Source organism: Anolis carolinensis, chromosome 4, assembly GCF_035594765.1.
Source record: "Anolis carolinensis isolate JA03-04 chromosome 4, rAnoCar3.1.pri, whole genome shotgun sequence".
NCBI lineage: Eukaryota > Metazoa > Chordata > Lepidosauria > Squamata > Dactyloidae > Anolis > Anolis carolinensis.
The window spans coordinates 182,423,094-182,446,948 of record NC_085844.1 but is presented as its reverse complement, the minus strand read 5'-3'; the positions used below and the strand labels follow the sequence as shown (position 1 = coordinate 182,446,948).

The 23,855-nt window shown below is 40.8% G+C and overlaps 1 protein-coding gene across 1 annotated transcript in view; it reads left to right on the top strand.

The window, feature by feature from the left end:
* The window catches only part of LOC100555796 (fatty-acid amide hydrolase 1), a 30,761-nt gene extending 7,621 nt beyond the window's left edge, over window positions 1-23,140 (top strand). The window contains exons 4-15 of the mRNA XM_008109551.3: window positions 4,232-4,365; window positions 5,698-5,904; window positions 7,388-7,428; window positions 8,589-8,713; window positions 10,906-11,031; window positions 12,269-12,366; window positions 13,894-13,993; window positions 16,489-16,529; window positions 17,129-17,168; window positions 19,550-19,658; window positions 22,654-22,799; window positions 22,906-23,140. Of these exons, the coding sequence (XP_008107758.1) occupies window positions 4,232-4,365; window positions 5,698-5,904; window positions 7,388-7,428; window positions 8,589-8,713; window positions 10,906-11,031; window positions 12,269-12,366; window positions 13,894-13,993; window positions 16,489-16,529; window positions 17,129-17,168; window positions 19,550-19,658; window positions 22,654-22,799; window positions 22,906-23,034 (1,296 nt within the window). The 3' untranslated portion in view covers window positions 23,035-23,140. The remainder of the gene's footprint in view (window positions 1-4,231; window positions 4,366-5,697; window positions 5,905-7,387; window positions 7,429-8,588; window positions 8,714-10,905; window positions 11,032-12,268; window positions 12,367-13,893; window positions 13,994-16,488; window positions 16,530-17,128; window positions 17,169-19,549; window positions 19,659-22,653; window positions 22,800-22,905) is intronic.
* Window positions 23,141-23,855: the final 715 nt, after the last annotated feature.

The window sequence follows — 23,855 nt, the reverse complement described above, 5'->3', positions numbered from 1 at the left end:
TCTACGGATGTCCCGGTCATCAAACACTCTCTGCTTCATTCTGAAAAATGCTGCACTCGCAGAGCTCAGGCGGTGTTGTATTTCAGTGTCAATGTTGACTTTTGTGGAGAGGTGGCTGCCAAGGTAGCGGAAATGGTCAATGTTTTCTAATGTTACACCATTAAGCTGTATTCCTGGCATCGCAGAGGGATTAGCTGGTGCCTGTTGGAAGAGCACTTTGGTTTTCTCGATGTTCAATGAGAGGCCAAGCTTCTCGTATTCTTCTGTGAATGTGTTTAGAGTGGCTTGTAGGTCTTCTTCTGAGTGTGCACAGACTACGTTGTCATCGGCATATTGGAGTTCTATAACAGATGTTGTGGTGACCTTGGTTTTGGCTCGCAGTCTTCTGAGGTTAAATAGCTTGCCATCTGTCGGATAGATGATTTCCACACCGGTGGGAAGCTTCCCATCAACAAGGTGAAGTATCATAGCGATGAAGATGGAAAATAAGGGGGGGGGCAATAACACATCCCTGCTTGACACCTGATTTCACCTTAAATGGGTCACTTTGGGAGCTGTTGCTGTCCAAGACTGTTGCCATCATGTCATCATGGAGGAGCCGCAGGATGTTCACAAATTTGTCAGGGCACCCGATTTTTTGGAGGATGGTCCAGAGAGCGCTGCGATTCACTGTGTCGAATGCCTTTGCAAGGTCAATGAATGCCATGTACAGAGGTTGGTTTTGTTCCCTGCATTTTTCTTGGAGCTGTCGTACAGTGAAGATCATGTCCACTGTTCCTCTGGAGGGATGGAAGCCGTTCTGGGATTCTGGGAGGGTGTCTTCTGAAACAGGGAGAAGGCGGTTTGCAAGGAATCCTTGCGAGGATTTCCCCAGCGGAGGTTAGAAGGGAGATACCACGATAGTTCCCGCAGTCTGTTCTGCCCCCTTTCTTGAAAAGGGTAATGATGGTGGCATCCTTGAAGTCTGCTGGGATTTTCTCGGTCACCCACACCTTTTCAATCAGCTGGTGGAGTTGTTGTATCAGTTCAGGTCCACCCGTTTTGAACATTTCAGCAGGGGTCCCATCAGGTCCGCTGGCTTTGTTGTTTTTTTTGTTGGCTGATGGCATTGCTAACTTCTTCCAAACTAGGCAGTGCTGCAAGCTCATCCCTGGTTTGTTGTTGCGGGATTTGTGAGAGGGTCTCTTCAGCCACATTGCAGCTGCGATTCAGCAGGTTCTGGTAGTGCTCTTTCCAATGTAGTGCAATTGATGTTTTGTCCTTCAGAATTTTGGTTTCATCTGATGAGCATAGAGGCTGTATGCCATGGTTTCTTGGTCCGTAAATGATCTTTGTGGCTTTGAAAAATCCCTGAGCATCATGGGTATCTGCAAAGTGTTGGATTTCTTCAGCCTTCTTTGTCCACCAGATGTTCTTGAGTTCTCTGGTCCTTCTTTGGACCTCAGCTTTTGCACTGGCATAGAACTTTTTCTTGGCAGCACAGTTGGTGTCTCTCTGCCATGTTTGGAAGGCTTTCCTTTTGTTATCAATTAGCTGTTGGATCTCTTTGTCCTTATCGTCAAACCAGTCTGGATGTTTCTTAGTTTGGTATCCAATGGTTTCTTCGCAGGCTGTGATGATGGAGGTCTTCAGTTTGTTCCAATGTTCCTCAACATTTTCGGGGTGTTCTGTGGGTGGATGATCTTTGAGTGTTGTTTGGAGAAGGGCTCGTTTGGAGGGCTCCTGAAGGGCTTGGGTGTTCATTTTACGCCTTGTTTTTCTTCCTTGGAGTCGCCGTTTGTGGACGATCTTGATAGCCATTGTGGATCGGATTAACCTGTGGTCTGTCCAGCAGTCATCAGCACCTGTCATGGCTCTTGTGAGAAGCACATCGCGGCGGTCTCTGGCACGTGTAATTACATAGTCCAAGAGGTGGCAATGCTTTGACCCGGTGTGCTTCCATGATGTCTTGAGCTTGTTTTTCTGGCAAAAGAGCGTGTTGGTGATGACAAGGTTGTGCTCTCCGCATTTGGTGAGAAGCAAGATGCCATTCGAGTTGCTGTTTCCGACCCCGTCTTTTCCCATGATCCCTGGCCACAGGTCGGAGTCCCGTCCGACTCTGGCATTAAAGTCCCCCAGGAGGATGATTTTGTCCTTCTTAGGTATCTCCGATAGGATGGTGTCCAGCTGACAATAAAATTTTTCCTTGATGTCTTCGTCAGCATCTAGAGTTGGTGCATAGGCGCATATGATGGTTGCCTGTTGGTTTTTGGCAAGGTTAATTCGGAGGGTTGAGAGTCGTTCGTTGATGCCAGTGGATGCTTCAATCAGGTGCTTCACCAGGTCATTTCTGATAGCAAAGCCAACTCCGTGTATTCTTCGCTCTTCTTCAGGCAGTCCCTTCCAGAAGAAGATGTAGCCTCCTTTTTCTTCCTTCAGCTGTCCCTCTCCTGCTCTCCGGGTCTCCTGAAGGGCTGCTATGTTGATCTTAAAGCGTCCCAGCTCCCTTGCTATGATAGCAGTCCTGCGTTCGGGGTGTTCGCTGTCTGTGCTATCCAAGAGTGTCCATGTTCCAAAGTTCATTTCTCTTTTTTGGCCACAGAGTGGTGACCCCTCTGGACGCGGCAGTCCAGTCAGGGTAGGAGAGGCAGACTATGTTTAGGGCACCTTTTCTAGCCCCTTCCCCATGTGGGGTGAGCAGAGCGGATCCTAAAAAGGGCTGCTCAGTCATGGATACAGCTGACGGACTCCTCAACTGCCTCGGTCCTTGAGGTAGAACGACTGAGTCCATATCCACCATATGGACTCATTCGTTCTACCTCAAGGACCGAGGCAGTTGAGTAGTCCGTCAGCTGTATCCATGACTGAGCAGCCCTTTTTAGGATCCGCTCTGCTCACCCCACATGGGGAAGGGCCCATGTGCCAGTCTGTGACTAGGGGCTTCCAGATTTCACAGTCCTGGCCCCGTTGCCACTAGCTGATCGCTATGGGACTTTTGTAGGTTTGTTTTTATTTTTGTTGGAAGACGCCTATGCGTGATTTTTTTAAATGTGTGGAGGTCAGTGCACGGCTGGTCAACACACAGTCTTCACAGAGTGAGGTTCCAGCAGTGGTGTGGTTAACACAACAAGAGTGGCTTCTCAGTCTGTTGCAGCCTTCTTCTGCCTTCACAGCCGTTGTAACATGTACCATGTTATCCTCCGCCTGCTCCGCCGTTGAGGTCTTTGGGTCTTCGGATTGTGCTTGGTCTGGAACCTCCCCTGCGGCCACTTCTGGGAGTGCATGACTCCAGTGGTTGTGCCCGCAGGTTCATCGGAACACACAAGCCCCCTCACCACGACAAGGTGACTATCGAGGGGGTTTGGAATCTAGCATCTAAATGTGATTAGTTAAGAGATCTTATAAACGACCCTAAATGGTAATTTCCAGTCCCTCTCAGATGCTATATCCCAAGCTCCATGTCCTTTCTTCATTCTTATTTCATGAAATTCCATTTCATATGCTGAACAATCTTTTTGATAGACTGAAACAGAGAAATATGTAACTATGGCTTGGTGAACTCCATCATAAAGTCCTTTTCCCATCCTATGATGGGTCCTCTTGTCATGTCAAATCATTCAAAGCCTCACTATTCTGGAAACCTTTGAAAAAAAATTGTACAGTTGTGGAATTGACAGTTAACAAAAATGTTTCCTTGATTAGCCTGCTAGTATATATTTTCAAGAATTTAGTCATGCCATATGCAGTTGAGCTTAACTTTAGTACTGGAATACAATTGTCCATGTATTTCAAGAATATTATTAATCAGTTCATATTCAAAATTATTTTGATTTACTCAAAAGTATGGCAAACAAAACAAATGACAAAAATAAAATAGATGCATCAGGATGAAATGCATTTTAAAAATACATTTCCTTCCTTTACTTCATATGTTTGAAATGGTAAGTGAAAGTAATCAGCAATGTGACAATCTTTTTTACATAATTAATCACAAGAACATTTAAGATGTTAATCTCTTTTTGGCTAATTTTGGTGAACTGGAGGAATGTCACATGGTAAACATTCCTACATATGTCGCTGATCTGAATATAAAATGAAATGAAACTATTTTGTGTACAAATTGTGGGAGATGCATGTTATTTATGATTAGTCTGTTGCTTGTGATGTTCTGTTATATTATGATCAGGATTGTTGCATGATACATAAAGTTTCTGCAGGGCATATGAATAATCTCCTTTTGTTTTTTTTCCAGGGCTTTGACTCTACTTTGGGTTTTGTGAAACGTCTCAATCATCCAGCAGCGGAAGATGCTGTTTTAGTCCAGGTGTTGAAACATCAAGGAGCAATTCCATTTGTAAAAACCAATGTCCCTCAGTCTTTAATGAAGTAAATCTTTCTTTTAACTGCTGGTATATATGGATTTCTACATAGATACTCAGAAACTTACTAGATATTTTCAGACCTCACATGACTGGTAGAATGGAACTTTCTGTTTACTAACTATGAATAATTTCTGTCCAATTTCTATCTAGCAACTTATTTGAAGGCCCTTGTTTATAGATACACAGCAGATTTACAAAAACTGCCTAGAGCAACGCTTCAATTGTCCCCAGAGAGATAAAACACAAAAGATGTAAACTGGATGCCATGAAACTGGCCCCTGTCTGGCTGACAGTGGAGCTTCTAGAGTCCATCTTTATAGTGTGTAAAAGCATGAAAACACTTAACATTGTGGTATGACAGTTGGGCAAGGAAAATGGTTTTGTTAGCTCTGCAAAATCAGCTTGTTGGCTGTTAGACCATTAGTCTCTTGTGTTCCAAAATATATTGAAAATAGCTTCGGAATAAAAATAATGCTTCATGGAAAATTGAGGGAGAAACTAGATTACAACTCCCATGATCCCTCCCCATTGGTGAAGGAAGTGAAGACTAATGAGAATAGCAACCTAATAATAAATTGGAGAACTGCATGCTTCCCATATTACCAAGGAGCAATTTATACTGTACTATAAGTGATATTTCAGTGATATTTAATTTCTTTGAGCATGCACAGCTTTTATTTTAAAAAGTAGCCATTTTTATTGTGGTAATCATCTCTCCATTCTTACTACACCTCATTCAAGAAATACAATGACTAGTTATTGTTTTCTAGTGGTACGAAAGGATAGAAAGGAGATAGACTCTACATGCTCAACTAGAAGTTTGAAAATGGTTCCTTTTGGCTTCCCAACCACCATAGCTGTTTTCCCCTCTCCTACAATACCCAGCAATAAAGCCAGCTTGTGGCTGTATTTGCCATGTTTCAATAAAAGACCTGGAGCATTACACCTCCTTGAAAGACCCAAGGCAGTGACAGGGAACAGCCTTAGATTTTGGAGCTGGTGTGCTTTTTATATCAAACTGGGCTCATTTCAGTGGCCATTTACAGACGTTTTGTGCCTCTTTCTGCATAGAAAAACATCTCCTTACTATCCAATTGGACAGGCAAATGTTTGTGGTAGATGGGGGAATCTCTCCCACTCGTGGGGAATAGAGTGAAAGCAGGGTTTTGCATAGTTGGAGCTTCTGTGGTCCCTTAGTGAAATAAAGATTTCTCTTCCCAAGCAATTGACAGGGTTGCTAAAGGCAGGGTGTGATTGAAATTGTATTCCAGACCTCTATTTGAAAGATTTGGGGTATTTGTGTCTGTTTTATTGGCTGTCTTGTCTTTATTTTCAGCTTTGACTGTAGCAACTTAATATTTGGCCAGACAGTGCATCCTCTGGATCACACCAAAACCCCAGGTGGTTCTTCAGGAGGAGAAGCCTCACTTATTAAAAGTGGTGGATCAATCTTGGGCATCGGCACAGATATAGGAGGCAGCATCCGTATTCCATCTGGCTTCTGTGGGATTTGTGGACTCAAAACTACAGGCGACCGAATAAGGTACATTTTTTTATTTTAAATAACAATGTGGCATAATTGCTGGCATTCAACCTTTCAAAAGGCGGTCCACTTGCTTGAAATGCTATAGCCATATTTCTTCCGCCTCACAATGGTCTGTATTGGTCTAGACAGGGCTATACTGGGCCCATAACCCTTGTTGGGCGAGTGGGCTTATTAACAAAAGACCCTTCCCATAAATGTATAGCAACTTATTATCAGCAGTGGGAGCCCCCGGTGACGTAGTGGATTAAAGCCTTGTGACTTGAAGATTGGGTTGCTGATCTGAAAGCTGCCAGGTTCGAATCCCACCCGGGGAGAGCGCGGATGAGCTCCCTCTATCAACTCCAGCTCCTACAAGGATGATAAAAACATCAAAATATCCGGGTGTGTCCTGGGCAACGTCCTTGCAGACGGCCAATTCTCTCACATCAGAAGCGACTTGCAGTTTCTCAAGTCGCTCCTGACATGGAAAAAAAAAGCAGCAGTGTAACCCAGCACCAGTAGCCCAAAGTGATAAATAGAACAAAAACACACAGACAAATGTTATCTTTTCCTTAGGAGGCTTTTCTTTATAGTAAAATAATATGGTTTGCACTATTTACAAAAACAAGGTTTTCACAATACAAATAAAGTTCTTTGTACTTCTTTCTTTGCTTCCATGCTGGACTTCTTTTTCATGCAGATAAACAGCTTCACTTTCACAGAGCCTCCTCTCACACCAAAGTTATACAGTAGCTTCACACAGTAGCTTTACACACAGCAGCCTTCACACTGGAGCTTCACACAAGAGGCCTTCAACTGGGTCATCTCTCACCGAAGCTTCTCACACCAGGCCTTCTCACACACTGAGGCTTACCTCATAGTGAGGCTTCTCTCACGCACCTCAGGACGACACTAGCTTTGGCCCACTAACTATAACAGGCTTTGATGTACTCACTCTCCTCAGGGCAATGCTGGTTTATTTAACCCTTCTAGTGCTTAAATCACATTTTTGTAATTAAAATACCTAGTTAATTTTTAATATGTCTGACAATATATTCTAGTTCAGAACAGATAACGTGGGATTTTATTCAGCAGTGTGGAAGGGGCCTGAGCAGGCTGTTGTTCCTTAAAGTACCTTCTCTGCCACGTGGTGGAGGGGACCTCTAAGGGTGCATCTGCACTGCAGAATTAACACACTTTGGCACTACTTTAACTGTCATGGCTCAATGTGATGGAATCTGGGATTTGAAGTTTTACAAGTTCTTTAGTCTTCTTTGCCAATGAGTACTGATACTTCACCAAATTACAACTTTTGTGATTCCATAGCATTGAGCCATGGCAGTTAAAGTGATGTCAAACTAGAGTCTAGATGCATCCTTAGTTGCTTGAAGCAGCAACTGCTTTTGGACCTGAGAAAGATTTCCCAATTAGGAAAGTAGTGAAGCTTTGTTTAAAACTATTGTTTTTGCTTTCCATTCTTATTTTGGTTATCTTTTTACAGCAAAAGAGGAGTTATACGAAGCCTTGGTGGGCAGAAATCAGGTGTGTGATTTTGTCTGAATAAAGTGGAAAGATTAGTTGATAGATATTTGGCATTGTGTAAGTCTTACGCCTTATCTGGTCTACACAGTAATGGCTATATCGTCATCCTACCAGCACCACCACAATACTCTCACTCCTTGTTCATGTTTCCAAAAGGGTGGTATGAGTTTTCAATGTAGTGTTTTTGATTTGCTTGGTTTCTAAACAATGTGCTGTTATATTGATATGTAATTCTGCAGTGGTTTTTAAAAATGAAAAAGTTGTGGCAGTAAGGGGTTAAAATAGGCATGGGCAAACACTGGCCCTACAGGTGTTTTGAACTTCAACTCCCACAATTCCTAACAGCCTACCTTATGTTAGGAATTGTGGGAGTTGGAGTCTAAAACACCTGGAGAGTCAAAGTTTGCCTGGGTTAGAAAGTCTCTGAGGGGGCATTGCATCTTTCACATCCCTTTGGGGTGCACAAAGGTTCTTCCATAATCTCCTTTGCAATATTTAATTCTTGACAGACATTTTAAAAGTTTTAAAAATTTCAGTTTTGAATTGCTAGCAACAATGAATATGAGACATTCACATAGAGCAGTTTTAGGTTGCAAGGAAAGTTGTTGTCTCAGATATCTGATTCACAAACACATGATTTGTCTCTTTTTGAAATCATTTTGATTTGCTACATATGGGGGTGGGGAATCTCAGAAAATTACTTTTTAGGTACCAGCATCACCCAGCTCTTCCAAGAAGGAAATGGCACTTTAGGTTGTTTTACGCTTTAAGATCAGGACTTGTTAAAGTTACATTTTTCAGAATGCAGCTACCACAGTCCCTCAGAAATGATTTGGGGCAATGTAGGGCCCTTCCACACAGCCCTATATCCCAGAATATCAAGGCAGAAAAATCCACAATATTGGCTTTGAACTGGGTTATCTGAGTCCATAGTCAGGTAATGTGTGATTTTCTGCCTTGATATTCTGGAATATAGGGCTGTGTGGAAGGGCCCATAGTCAAAAAGTAATGTTTGGGAGGATGTAATCAAAAAGTAATCTTTTCTGAGCCCCAAGCTTTGTTGATTCTTGTTGTAAACATAACTTCTTACTTCTCCCAGAAATGTTCCCTGAGTCTGAAAGATCAGATTGTGAAAACTACAATTCTTTTCTTGATCCTAGTTGTTGCAGGTGTAGGACCTATGGCAAGGGATGTTGAGAGCCTCGCTATTTGTCTGAGATCTCTGCTGTGTGAGGAAATGTTCCGCCTGGATCCCAAGGTGCCTCCCCTTCCTTTCAATGAGCAGGTGAGACGTTTGATTGTGTACATACTCAAAGTAGAAATCATAGAGAAAGGAGTGAAATGTTTGAAAAATCTCTCTGCCTTCTCTTTCAATAGCTGTGCCATTTGCAATAGCGTTGTTTTCTTACTGATGTACCGATAACTGGAGAACAAAACAAATATTATTGCTCAGCACTGCAGATGCTTGCTTGATTTCTTGTTGCCTTCTGTTTGGATGAGGAAAAAGTGATCATTTTATTTTATTTTATTTATTTTACTTTATTTTGCCCTATTAGTCTGTTGTAGTCACAGGGTCCACCCCACCCCAAGTTGCTCTCTCATTGATGCTAGCACTTAATTATCTACCTCATGTATACAATATTCAATTGTTGCACTTTGCCCAGCTCATTTTGTACCCCCTCCACTTGGATCCCAAATCCATGTCTTATAATGATTATAATTTTAAACTTTTTACTGTGTTTAGACTGTTATATTTTAATATTTGTGTTTGTAGTCTCTGATGTTATTTTATTTTGGTTTGTTGTTTTTATCCGGGCTTGGCCTCATGTAAGCTGCCCCGAGTCCTTTCGGGGAGATAGAAGCGGTGCATAAAAATAAATTATTATTATTATTATTATTATTATTATTATTATTATTATTATTATTTGTGGAGAGCTGTGGAACACCTTAAGGGAGGTTGTCAAGAGTCAGACGCCAGTTAACATACAAAACAGAGTTTATTCCGAAGATAAGCCAGAAAATAACATAAACACAGGAAATATCCTTGAAACACTTCACTTTTCAGTGTTTCGAGAGTAGATTGGACAATAATAACTCAAAAACGAGCCACGCTAATTTCCCATGCTGGCATTCAATAAAAAAACTAAATAACGCTTCAATTCAGCTTTGGAAAACAAATAAATTGCTGGAAAATAAACAAACTAGAAAAGCAATAAAGCTGCTTCCACGGTGCAGATAAGCCGAAAGCCTCAAAGGGATGATGAATAGCCGTCATCAGAAGAATCCAAGGTCAGGTCAGGAGGCAGCAGAAATTCTGAAAGACAAACCAATAGTCAGAAGCCGGGAGTAGCCGTCAGTCAGAGGGTGTAGACAGAAGCCAGGTCAAATTCAATCCAAAGTCCGAAGAGGGTGCAGTCATCCAAAACAGGTCCACGATAAGACACAGCGAGAGCCAAGCTAGGTGATATCAGCAGATTCAAATCATAGTCCAAGTCCAGTCTTCATGGAAACACAGAGATCCAAATGGCGCCTCAGCAACACCTTGCCACACGCAAAGTGCAGTGGCCAAACATTCCCATTTTATTCCCCTTCCTCCTGGGTGACCAAACACTCACACCCAAACACCAGGTGTCCCAAATCTACTCAGAGTCTGAACTCCACACAGCTAGAGCTCGTGGATCTGGAGTACCTAGCAATTCGTCGGAGTCCCAATCATCCTGCCCACACGTAGCCCCATGAACACTTAAAGAACCATCCTCCCTTCTCCAAGCATCCCAATTGGGATCAGCTCCTGCAGAAACCCCAGGTTCAGAAGTATCCATAGGCCCCAAATCCCCAGACATCTCCGGTGGCTGTGCCCATTCAGTGCCCGCTTCCCCAGCCACCACCTGTTCCTCAGCATCCATCTCCCCATCTGAATCTTCCTCAGAAGATCCCCCATATAGCTCTCTAAGTCGCTTCCTGCGCAACTCCTCCAGTGAACCCTCATCACGAGGGTTTTTTCTTCCTCTTCGAATTCCATCCCCATCAACCATAATCCCCGAAGGCGCAGTCACAACAGAGGTTTAATTTCCACCCTTTCTGCTGCTTTTTTGCCAGCAAGGAAAAATCTTCATGTTTAAACAGACTTAATTGACCATGTAACAGGTGTACTGTTTTTAAGATGTACTTTTACATTATTTTTTTAATCCAACCTGTTAAAAGCATTTAATTTGATGGATGATTTAGCGCTCTTTAAATTATATACTTCATGTTGCTCCAGATGTTCTGTTTTATATTTGTCTGTCACTTTGAATTCTGCTTGGAAGAAAACTATGATATAAATTAAAATAAAAAGTGAGTCAAGCTGCAGTATTTTGCAATGTAGATTCACCCATGCTCACCCAGCCTGCTGGCTGATCCGTGCAGATTCCAATAGGATTTGTATGTGTTCTGATCACTTTGAAATTCTTTTCTTCCCTTCCCTCGTGGCTCCAGGTGTACTCTAGCTCTCATCCCCTCCGAATAGGATACTATGTCACCGATTCATTTCTTATGCCAACCCCTTCCATGAAAAGAGCTATACTGGAAACCAAGGAGCTTCTAGAAAAGGCTGGCCATGTGGTATGTGTCCTCCATTTCAACTCCTCACTTCATACTGTGCATGTTAGAATTTGGCTTGACAGCAGCCATTATAAAATATGTTGAATTAGGTGGTACTAGGATGGGATAAAAACAATGACAAAAATGTGGATAACACCACAACATGAAACAAATGATGGTGGAAACTCCAGATGCTGAAAAAAATCAAAACCGTTTTATTGCAGGGACACTTTAAAGACTCCACTATTGACTGTCTATAGTCCCTTATAGTAATGCATCCTTGATGGAGACATGTCCTCAAAGAAGAATATTTGTTTTATATTACATGATTCATTCTCTGATGATTTGGTGTTCATTTTATATTTTAGTAACTATATTTGCAGTATTGTGATTGGAGGATATAATTTTAAGAGCACCTTGAGAGCTAGGGTTAGTGAGCAGGCAGTTAAAAGCATATTATATTGAACAGAAATGTTGCATTGAGGATGCAATAATGTTTTGCCATTTCTCAAAATTCGGTATTCCCCCCCACCCACCCCGCCCCCTAGTATTCAGTTTAGCCATGCCAGTGTGTGTCTGGATTTATTTAGCTGTAGCACCATGTTAAATAAATCCACAGAGGCACATGAGTTTGAAAAGGCTTCTTATTTTTCTTAGATTTCTCAAGTTAACATTTCTTTCCCGTCATCTTTTAAGGGGGGAAATACATAATTACGAATGGGTGCATGAACTTCGGCCTTAAACTCAGATTATTACCAGGCACCATATGGATATAGGTGTAAATTTAATGAATGTTAAGTTTTGATACTGTTGTACCTTCTTGTGGCAGATGCCTTGAATAAATTATCTGTAGGCTTTTGCCATACATCCTTCTAGTATTGTGGGAAAGAATACTGACATAGATTTTAAATATCTAAGAGTACACATATTCTAGAATAGCTATATTTGGCATAAATATCTGTATTTGTTGGTGTCAACACCAGAGGATGTGTGGCAGCTGAGCTTCTAATAATTCTTTGTCTCTGAAATGCCAGAGCCTGTACTGAACAGTTATGACTTGGGTCCATTTCATGGAACAACTTTCCCTTTTTCAGAATCTTTGTAGATATCATTACCAGGAGAATTGTGGCTCTGCCTTACTGTTTCATGCAAAATGGTTTAGTTGAATGGGCAAATTATTTCTTATCTTCACAATGGGATTTTACAGTAATAATTATTTTTTATCCAGACTTGTTTCTTTGTTTAATTCTTTCTCCAGCTGGTTCCCTTTAAGCTCATCAATATGGACTACTTTGTGTATAACCTTTGTATTGGAGGCACCTTTGCTGATGGCTCTGCCACCTACCTAGAACACTTGTAAGTACTGTGTTACCTGAATCCTAATATTACATAAGTAAGAGAAGGTGATGACAGGACTCTGTGTAAAGAAATTTGCTTCTTCCTTTCTTACCGCTCCATTTTCCTATCACCTCCACTGCAGGAAAAGGCAGGCTTACAATGTTCTGATGTTGAAAATTCTGTTCACTCTGATAATTCTAACCTCTGAATGGACATGCATGTGGCTTAACCGTTTTTCTTCTTCTTTGTATCAGGAGTGACTTGAGAAATTACAAGTTGCTTCTGGTGTGAGAGAATTGGCCGTCTGCAAGGACGTTGCCCAGGAAATGCCCAGATGATGGATGTTTTACCATCCTGTGGAAGGCTTCTCTCATGTCCTGGCTTAAAAGTGATTTCTAGACTGTTGTAGATAAAGTAAAATTGTATGAAACACCTAATCTTTTCTGCAAATTAGAGTTGATGCAGCTTTCTTGGACACCTTGCATCACTTGTGATCCAGAAAAAGCCCTTAGGATGCTATCTCAAGTAACATTGTAATTGCTTGCATGTTTAATGGTGATCTCCAGTACTTTACTCTCATTCCTGATTTTACTGTCCTGCGTTTTGCACATGCTGCCCCTCCCTTGCAATTTTAATAGCCCCACCTTTCATTTTTGATACCCACTGATGTATTTTATGATGTTTTATTTTATTGCTCAACTGTTTTAACTATATTGTTGTTGTGTTTTAACTTTATTTTCACTTCTGGGCTTGGTCCCCATGTGAGCAACTCCGAGTCCCTTCAGGGAGATGGAGGCAGGTTATAAAATAAAGTTGTCATTATTATTATTATTATTATTATTATTATTATTATTATTATTATTATTATTAGCTAGAATGCTTGCATCATTAACATCAGGGAAGATATACAAAAGAGGAAGGCTGTTGTTCAAAAAGCAGAGATTTTATCCTAATGAGAAAAAAATAAGAAAGAGTGATGCCTGTGTAAATGCAGATAGTAACTGACAATAAAAGAAATGAATATGAGCATAAGGTTGTTCACTGGAATCCTGAACTGGCATCATAGGTACATCTCTGTAACTTCTGTATTTACTCTAATGTAATGCACACCTTTTATTGGCTAAATTGCTGAACCAAAATAGAGATGCACATTACATTTAATGGCACATTACAACTGCGTGTCTAAACTTTTCCTATGGCCCTCCCTAACTTCATACATTGGGGAGGATATGGAAGCGAAGGAAAATACAAATTATTCATTTCTACTGGCTTTCATTGTGAAAAATATTGGTCCTGAAACAGGTGCTGTTTATCTGGGTGTACATCTCAAGAATAGAATGGAATAGAGACAAGAGATAAATTACACATTACTGAGTCCCAATGCACACGCTTGGGAGTCCTTGAGGAGTTCAGATGTGTGATAGTTGATAATCCTGTTATATTATGCTATTTGCCATTGTCAAAGTCTTGGTGCTGGAATACTGGTAGTTGAAGTGATAATTATGGTGACGATTATATAATGAAATGGTCTTGGTTGGTTTTCAGCAAAGGAGAGTTGGTGGATCCCTCAATAAAGGATTTGCTGCTCCTGGCAAAAGTACCTAACTGGATGCGACGCCTCCTAAGCTGGATTGTCAGACCAATAGTAAGGCTTATTTCCTCACTGACCTTTCCTAACTTGCTGAAGAAAGCAGCAGTAGTTATTATGACCAGAGTTTCTTTGTATTTTTTCTTGAAGATAGTCTTGATAGCAAACCCATTCGTGCCTATATTTGATCACATGTGAATGCAAAGCACAGGGAGAATAAAGAGTTTCAGTAGCATAAGGCAGATCTCCCTAGGGAGGAGCCGGGATCATTTTGAAGATGTGTTTGTTCTTAGTGGCTGCCCATCATACCATTTCAGCATCCAGAGAAGAATTCCGTCCACATGGGGAGAAAGGCAGGGTATAAATAAAGAAAATATCTTTTGAAATAAACTGTTATGCCTGATCTTAACCATTAGGCAGAAACATGTGGAAGAAAGTGTGTCTTCAGTTACATCTGCCCTAAGTCATTTAAGGACCAGAAATGCACCATACCAGTACTCCTTATTTCTCTAGGCATTTCCAGGAGAAACGTTTAAGGAACTTGGGGGCCGGGGCACACTGCAAGAGTGTGTGGTGTGAGGCAAGGGATGCATTTCCAAGAGAATGAGGTTGAGGTAAAGAAGGGTATAAGACGGATGGCAGATTCAGCAAAGGGAGTGGTGACATGTAAGAAGCAAGGGAGGGAGTGTCATTATGAGAGGGTGTGGTGAGAGATGGAAGGGTTACTGGTGATGCAAATGGTAGTGTACAAGCATCAAGTGAGGAGCTCACTGCAGCGGTGTGAAGTTAGGGGAATTATATTACTTTACTTTTTATCTTAGGACTCAAAGCGGCTAATAATGAATATAAATTAGGGCTAAATAAAGCAGCGTAAATCGGTTTAAATATAAATAAAAAATTAAACCTTTGTGTCATTAAAACTATTACTCATTAAAATACATTAAAATTTCACACCCAACTCCAAAAGTTTGCCTCTCATCTGTCCATAAATGCCTGATGGCAGAGGGGTGTTATCACCTGCCTACAAAAGGCAAGCAGGGATGGAGCCATCCTGGTCTCTCTTGGGAGGGAGTTCCAGAGTCTGGGAGTAAGCAACACAAAGCCCACTCCATTGTTCACACTAAATACACATCACCCCCTCTCCTGATGATCATAGTTTTCTGGTAAGTTCATATAGATTTGGTCTTCTAATAACCTGGGCTCAAGGTCTATAAGGCTTTATAGGTCATACCCAGCACTTCAGATTGTTCTGGGAAATAGGTTGGTAGCCAGTGGAACTGTTGCAACAGAGAATAGGAGGAACGGAGAGTGAGCTACCTAAGCAACAACACGTAAGAAGCAAAGGAGAGGCACATTGTTAGGGCACATGCTAATGCAAGTGGGGAGAAGGGGGAAAGGGAGTGAGCTGTTTAACTGAAACAATAACTGAACTCAATAATCATTTATGTCTAGGGATGTAAATCCCTTAATATCTTTACCTCACATGCAAAGATTAAGTACTAGTGGGGCAACACACATTTTGGTACCTCAAATGTTATCCCTGTTTCTGGGTATGTATATTTGACCTGCTGATTCCAAAAATGGCCCCAGAACACCGCCGCCCCCAACCCCATCATCTCCAGTTTTTGAGATACAGACCATATGCTATCTACCAGTTACCATCTGCTTGCCCATAGAAAATCATGATAATCATCTAAGCTACTAGAGCTGATGGGGTCTGTTGAATGCCGTTTTCTGAATTGGTGCCCAAATAACCCCAGGAACAGGTCTAAAAACCAAGACACCAAGAAATTATTTTGTTGTTGTTGGGCTGTGCAATTACTGTGGTTTTCTCCTCACTGGAAGAGAAGAAAACAAGTCCAAGAACGGAACTATGCATTTTATATGTTTTTAAGTTTTATATACTGTTTATGTGTATTAATGCCGCCGCAGGGGCTAGATAAATGACTTCGATGGCCCACATGTGGATTGCGGGCCGTAGTTTGGGGACCCCCGAATTAGAGTCTATTGAGATTAGTGTGTAAATGCATTTATTATTTAATTACCCTCATTGCAAAAACTATACATGATAGAGAAAAAATAAACAGATCTGAATTCAGCGCAAAAAACTCTATAAGAATGACCTAAAATTATATCTGACAAAAAATGCTTGTTGGTTTGTGCTACATGAATATGCTATGAAATATGCAGACTTTACAGTAGTTCGCTGTAATATACCATTTGTCATATTTTAAAAAGTTGACGTGATGGGGAAAAAATAAAGAAATATTTAAAATCAGCATAAAATTGATTTAAACTGTGCTACTTTTTATCATTTTTGATGATAAAAATAGTTTGATTTTGTTGACTTGTGTTATTCTGTGGTCTGCAATAGATTGGATTGGGCAAACAAACTTGAGTAGATTACTGAGGTTTCATGGACTGGGGAAAACTCATCTCACAGTACTTTCTAGGCACACTTTGATATAAGTGTATTATTTTTGTAATGTTATAAAAAGTGTATTATTTTAAAATAAAAGCCCATTCTTCTGTCAATTCTTTTGCTTCCTTAGAGTCCTCGTGCATCAAAACTTGTGAAAAACATGACAGAGAGGTAAGGACTTCTTGGTGGAAACTCAAGGTGCATCTATGCTTTAGAGTTAGAGCAGTGTAACTTACTTTAACTGTCATGGCTCAATTCTATGAAATCCTGAGGGTTGTAATTCAGTGAGACACCAACACACTCTAGTGGAACAGGCTTTGTAGAACTACATTTCCAATGATGCCATAGTATTGAGCCATGACAATTACAGTGGTGTCAAAATGCATTAATTCTACAGTATAGATGCATCCATAATTTCATATTTCTAAGGAATAGAGGGCAATTCCCCGGATTAGTGTTTGTAACTTTGGTATATTTGTGTACATGGGAAGTTTGAAGTATCCATTCTTCCCACTCAATGATCCTTTCCTACAAGTGGCTTATTGGCTTCTTTCTCAATTACCCCACCAGCAGTCATTTGACAAAGTATTGTCTAGATCTGTTATTAGTATATGACAGCCTTCTTATTATTAGGTGGGGATGATGAGGCTTATAGTCCTGAGGCATTGGGAGACTATAAGGTTGGGCAAAGCTACATAGACTGGACTGGACATGGAAGGACCATGCTATTTCTTTCCTAGTTTACCACCTTCTTCTCTTTAAAATTTTAGGTCTGTGAAAGAACTTTGGGAACTTCACTTTGAAATTGAGGTAAAATTTATTTTAAGAGTTCCTGAGTCCATTTGCAGCTTAATCAATATCCAGTGGAACTTGCAGGAGCTGGTGCTGCGGTAGTAGCCAGCCTCACGCCACAAATCTTCCAGGGCATGAGATGAGACAGGAACATCTGTATTATTTAGATCAGTGGTTCTCAACCAGATGTTTTGGCCTTCAACTCCCAGAAATCCTAACAGCTGGTAAACTGGCCAGGATTTCTGGGAGTTGTAGGCTAATTTGTACCGTACAAAACTATTTGCGCTTTTCTGGCTTACTACCTCTTTTAGGAGCCAACCCAGGATTTTATCAAAGTGTGCTTATTGTTTATTTGTATATGTGATTTTATTTGCTTATGATTTGTTTTTATTGTTGAGTTTTATATTGTTTGATGCCTGGGCTTGGCCCCATGTAAGCTGCCCCGAGTCCCCTCGGGGAGATGGGGTGGGGTATAAAAATAAAATAATAATAATTATTATTATTAAAACACCTGGGGACCCACAGGTTGAGAACCACTGATTTAGATGTTCAAAGTTATACTAAGTCACCCTAATCAGTGTCTAGGTTTGTCCAAAATTATTATTGCAACCTTTTCTATTTTGTACTAACATCCTTTTAAAAAAGTGTATTTTGAGCATCTGAAATTGATATACAGATAACTTACTGGATGCTTTATTATGTAGGGACACACTTAAGCAAAACTAGTCCACAGCCATTTTAGCATTTGTACGGCTCTGTATCATCTCAAGCAATCAAGACGGAACTGAAGACCTATCTCTTCAGGCCTACCCAGTCAATTTTAAACTGAATTTTACATTTACATTCTATTTGTGTTTTAATTTATTATTTGTTTTGTATTTTAATTCAATTTTAATTATTAATATTGTATTATATGTATTTTGAAGTGGTGTGTTTTATGCATTTTACGATATTTTATGATGATGTGTTTTAACTGTTTTGTGCCCCTATTCGAGCTGTGAGGAGAGGCAGATAACAAACTAATATAATATTACTAGGGTCTCAGTAACTAAGTAACTTACTAAGGAGCTCCCGGTGGCACAGAGGGGTTAAACCGCTGAGCTGCTGAACTTGCTGACCGAAAGGTCTGCGGTTTGAATCCATGGAGCAGGGTGAGCTGCTGCTTTTGTCCCAACATCTGCCAATCTAGCAGTTCAAAAACATGCAAATGTGGGTAGATAAATAGGTACCGCTCCGGTGGGAAGGTAACGGTGCTCCATGCAGTCATGCCGGTCACATGACCTTGGAGGTGTCTACAGACAACACTGGCTTTTTGGTTTAGATGAGCCGAAGATGAGCACCAACCGCCAGAGTCGGATATGACTAGACTTAATATCAGGGGGAAAACCTTTATCTTTACTGTAGGGTCTTAGTTGTTACTAAGGAGCCCCCGATGGCACAGTGGGTTAAACCGCTGAGCTGCTGAACTTGCTGGCCGGAAAGTCAGCATTTTGAATCCGGGGAACGGGTGAGCTCCCACTGTTAGCCCCAGATTCTGCTAACTTAGCAATTTGAAAACATGCAAATGTGAGTAGATCAATAAGTACCACACCAGCGGGAAGGTAATGGTGTTCCATGCAGTAATGCCAGCCACATGACCTTGGAGGTGCATACAGACAACGCCGGCTCTTCAGCTTAGAAATGGAGATGAGCACCAACCCCCAGAGTCGGACACAACTAGACTTAATGTCAGGGGAAAACCTTTATCTTTAGGGTCTTAATTTTTTTTAGAACACTAAAATACAATACTTTTATTTTATTGTGATTATCCACTAAAAAGCTCTTAAGGCAGATGCCACTATCCCTAATTAAACAAAGCATGAAGATAATGATCACTGAAGCCATTAAAATAAATAATAATTAGCAAACATCAAGACAATTTTAAAATACAATTTCTTGACACTCTTCACTACAGCAGCAAGAGAGGGAACTGTTTAAAGTTCTGAGAAAATAAAAAGCCTGGGAGCAACATAGATTCATATGTAGAAGTTCTCCCTAATTTCAGTTTACCTATGTATATGATGTTATTCTGAAGAAGACCCTCTCTGAAGATCTTAACATAAAGTCAGGTTCATAATGTAACAGGTGGGTCCCTTTAATAGTCAGGTCTCAAGCTTTTTAGGGCTTGAAAGATTGAAACCAGCACATTGAATTGAACCCAAAAAGCAGGTGGCAACTAGCCCAGTACTGGAATATTATGATATTCATACTATGCATCAATAGACAGCTTATCTTGTGTATTTTGCAGTAATAGAATGAGGGCACTTCCATGTATAGAACATTGCTTAAAGTCAAGGAACAGTGTAATTAAGACATGAATACTGAAATCTTGCTATCTTTTCTCATTCTTTCTTGCTTAGGAATACTGCTACAAATTTATTGCAGAGTGGAAGAAACTACAGCTGGATGTGATGCTTTGCCCTGCACTGTCTCCTGCTTATAAGATTGGATATCCCGGCAAAATTTCAAGTACTTGGACATTATGTGTGAAATCAGATTTCCAGAGGGCATTGGGAATCTTTAGAATGTTTTCAAATATTCATTTCTTTGCTAAGGCAGAAGTGAAACAGTTCCACACAGTTCTTTGGGGGAATTTTCAGAAACTAGTTTCTCTGGACAAAGATGTCAGAATGCATCGGGAACATTATAGTTTCACTTGTCGTCTTTGTTTAATTCTTTGGTGTTACATCTTTAAAATTATTTTTCCCAATTCAAACCCTGGGATGAAAGATCTATAACTCTGCTGATGTAAGGAAACAAGGAATAGCATGTCATCTGTATATTGGTGACAATGTACCCCATACTATCAGATGTTTCTTAGCTCTGTATTGATCAGGATTGGGCAATCTAGATGTTATGACTGTGTTTAGGTATTAATTTTAACTTCTATTGTAAGTTTGCTGTATCAAGAGAAAGGAGCTTTGGGTCTCAAGGTTTTTTTTGTCTTTGGGTCTTAGAGGTTTCTTGGGCTTCATGGTCTCTGCCTATTCAGATTTGGGGAAAGTACCCCCATTTTTTAAAAAAGGACTATATTTATTGTCCCCTAGGAGGCAACAGTATTCCACAAGTGGCTGTTTTAAATAATTTGTGTTGGAAAAAAGAATTCCCCTCTGAGAATATTTTGATCAAATCAGTGAATAATCAAATCTGCAAAGGCCAAACTGAAAAATGTAGAGGGTTGGTTGATTGTGGCCCCTTCTACACTGTCCTATATCTCAGGATCTGATCCTAGATTATCTGCTTATCCCAGATTATATGGCAGTGGACACTCATTTAATCCAGTTCAAAGCAGATAACCTGGGATCAAATCCTAGGATATGGGGGCAATGTAGATCCAGCCTGTATTTCTGGATTCCTGACTCATAATAACTGCATCTTCCTAAAGAATACTTTCAAGAAGACTTCCACGTATAAAGTGCCCACCACTGCAGTAAGCCTCAATAATAATAATAATAATAATAATAATAATAATAATAATAATTTCATTATTGCCATGATCCCTCTGTCAACAATCTTACAAAAAACAAATCTCGGCTACCAAACATCTAAGAATTCTCACAAAATTTCACATTTGATGTACATGGATGACCTGAAGCTATATGGGAAAACGGAAACTGAAATCCAATCTCTGACCAACACTGTCCGAATTTTTAGCACTGATATCAACATGGAGTTTGGTTTGGACAAATGTTCGACAGTGGCATTGAAGAAGGGAAAAATAATTGAAAGTGAGGGCATCAATATGCCCAACGGCCAAACAATAAGGTGTCACCAGCCAGAGGCCTATAAATATCTGGGCATATTACAGCTGGACAACATCAAGCATGAACATGTGAAAACTGTGGTCAGTAAAGAATACACACAAAGGGTCAGAAAAATTCTCAAAAGCAAGCTCAATGGAGGCAACACCATCAAGGCCATAAACACCTGGGCCATACCTGTCATAAGATATACTGCTGGCATTATAAATTGGACACAGGCAGAACTGGACAATTTGGACAGAAAAACAAGAAAACTCATGACCATTCATCATTCACTGCACCCTCGCAGTGATGTTGACCGGCTGTATCTGCCTAGAAGATCAGGGGGCAGAGGACTCTTGCAAGTAAAACAAGCAGTCAAAGAAGAAGAACATGCCCTGGCAGAATATGTAAAACAAAGTGAAGAACCTGCTCTCATTGAAGTCAAAAATCAGAAACTCCTCAAAGCACAGCAGACAAAAAACCAGTACAAGAAAACCGCACTACAAACTAGAGCTGACAGCTGGCACAACAAAACATTGCATGGAAAGTTCCTTGACAAAATTGAAGGAAAAGCTGATAAGGAGAAGACCTGGCTCTGGCTCACAAATGGGACCCTGAAGAAGGAGACAGAAGGCCTGATCCTTGCAGCCCAGGAGCAAGCCATCAGAACAAATGCAATCAAGGCCAAGATCGAAAAATCAGCTGATGACCCAAAGTGCAGACTGTGCAAGGAAACCGATGAAACCATTGATCATATCCTCAGCTGCTGTAAGAAAATTGCACAGACAGACTACAAACAGAGGCACAACTGTGTGGCCCAAATGATTCATTGGAACCTATGCCTCAAGTATCACCTCCCTGCAGTTAAGAACTGGTGGGATCACAAACCTGCAAAGGTTGTGGAAAATGAACACGCAAAGATACTGTGGGACTTCCGAATCCAGACTGATAAAGTTCTGGAACACAACACACCAGACATCACAGTGGTGGAAAAGAACAAGGTTTGGATCATTGATGTTGCCATCCCAGGTGACAGTCGCATTGAAGAAAAACAACAGGAAAAACTCAGCCGCTATCAGGACCTCAAGATTGAACTTCCCAGACTCTGGCAGAAACCAGTGCAGGTGGTCCCGGTGGTGATGGGCACACTGGGTGCCGTGCCAAAAGATCTCAGCCGGCATTTGGAAACAATAGACATTGACAAAATTACGATCTGCCAACTGCAAAAGGCCACCTTACTGGGATCTGCACGCATCATCCGAAAATACATCACACAGTCCTAGACACTTGGGAAGTGTTCGACTTGTGATTTTGTGAAACGAAATCCAGCATATCTATCTTGTTTGCTGTGTCATACAACGTCGTTGTGTCAATAATAATAATAATAATAATAATAATAATGCTTTTTTTATACCACACTCACTCTTCCAGAAAGGACTTGCGGTAGCTTACAACAGAAGAAACACACTATAGTAAACATACAACCAAATCAAACTTAAATCACACAATAATTAAAGCAGCTCACCTACCAGTATTTTCATAAACTGGGTATGGAAAAATTACATTTTGGGGGATTTGTAATAGAAATTTGAGGAGGCTGTGGTTATAAAGCCACTTCTCCCTCAAAAGTAGTATATTAGTAATTACAAAAGCATTGCAAGCTGTCAGCAAAAAATTTAATTTGGCAGCTCATAGTAACCTATTGGGTTTTGTCATTCCAGTGGGAGCCATTTATACTATGTTGTATAACTACTTGGATTTCCCTGCTGGAGTGGTTCCTGTCACAACAGTGACGAAGGAAGATGAGGAGGAACTGAAGAACTTCAGAGGGTACTATAATGATATATGGGACAAAATCTTTGCCAAGGTATGTCCTGTGTCATCTAGTACTTCATAAGGTCTGTCAGCCACTTTTCTTGGGTATCAAAACTATAACACAAAATCCTTACTCTTCCTGTGTTTTGTCCTTGCAGGCAGTGGAAGGGGGTGTGGGGCTCCCTGTGACCGTTCAGTGTGTGGCTTTGCCATGGCAGGAAGAACTGTGCCTCCGGTTCATGAAGGAAATAGAAACATTGACTTCAGAAAAAAGAAGAACACATTGAGTGTAAAACTTGCTAGAAACAGAAAAATGAGAAACTGAACTTCTGGGTTTAGTAGACCCATAACAGACTTTGATCAGACCAAGTTTTGATTAAATGCTGAAATGCTTTTCTGCTTCGTGCTTAAATTTATGGCACTGCCATGAACATGGAAAGGGTGTGTTGCATTGGTCCCATTCAAATTGGTCATGGGGAGAGTGTGGATGAGCTCCCTCTGTCAGCTCCAGCTCCCCATGCTCGAACGTGTGAGAAACCTCCCGCAAGGATGGCAAAACATCAAACATCCAGGCGTCCCCTGGGCAACATCCTTGCTGACGGCCAATTCTCTCACAACAGAAGCAACTTGCAGTTTCTCAAGTCGCTCCTGACGTGAAAATAAATTGGTCCCATTATATTTGCAAGTGTTTCCATTAAAGAGTGTACAGTCAATGCAGCTGCTGGTATTGTATAAGCATCCATATCCAAGATTCCCAGACAGCAATATAGAAATCTGCCACACAATACACCCAGACCATTAGGCCATCCAGAGCAGTAGACATTAACAGGCAATAGTTCCTTGCAGATTCAGACAGGATTCTTTCCTGATATGTTTTTCAGGCAGATCACTTTTTCTGTCACTGAACTACACCTGCTTTTTAAAGCTAGAGAAATCAAGGGGTAAAAAGGGAATGGATAGGAAGTATTGGAGGGCTTGGTTCACCATGAAGGTGAGTACAGTCAAGGTGGTCAATGGGAATCATGGCCAGCAAATGTAGAAACCTGAGCCACTTCCTTTGTCCCACACTTGAAAGTGCACAAATAAATCATTTGGTGTCATGGAATAC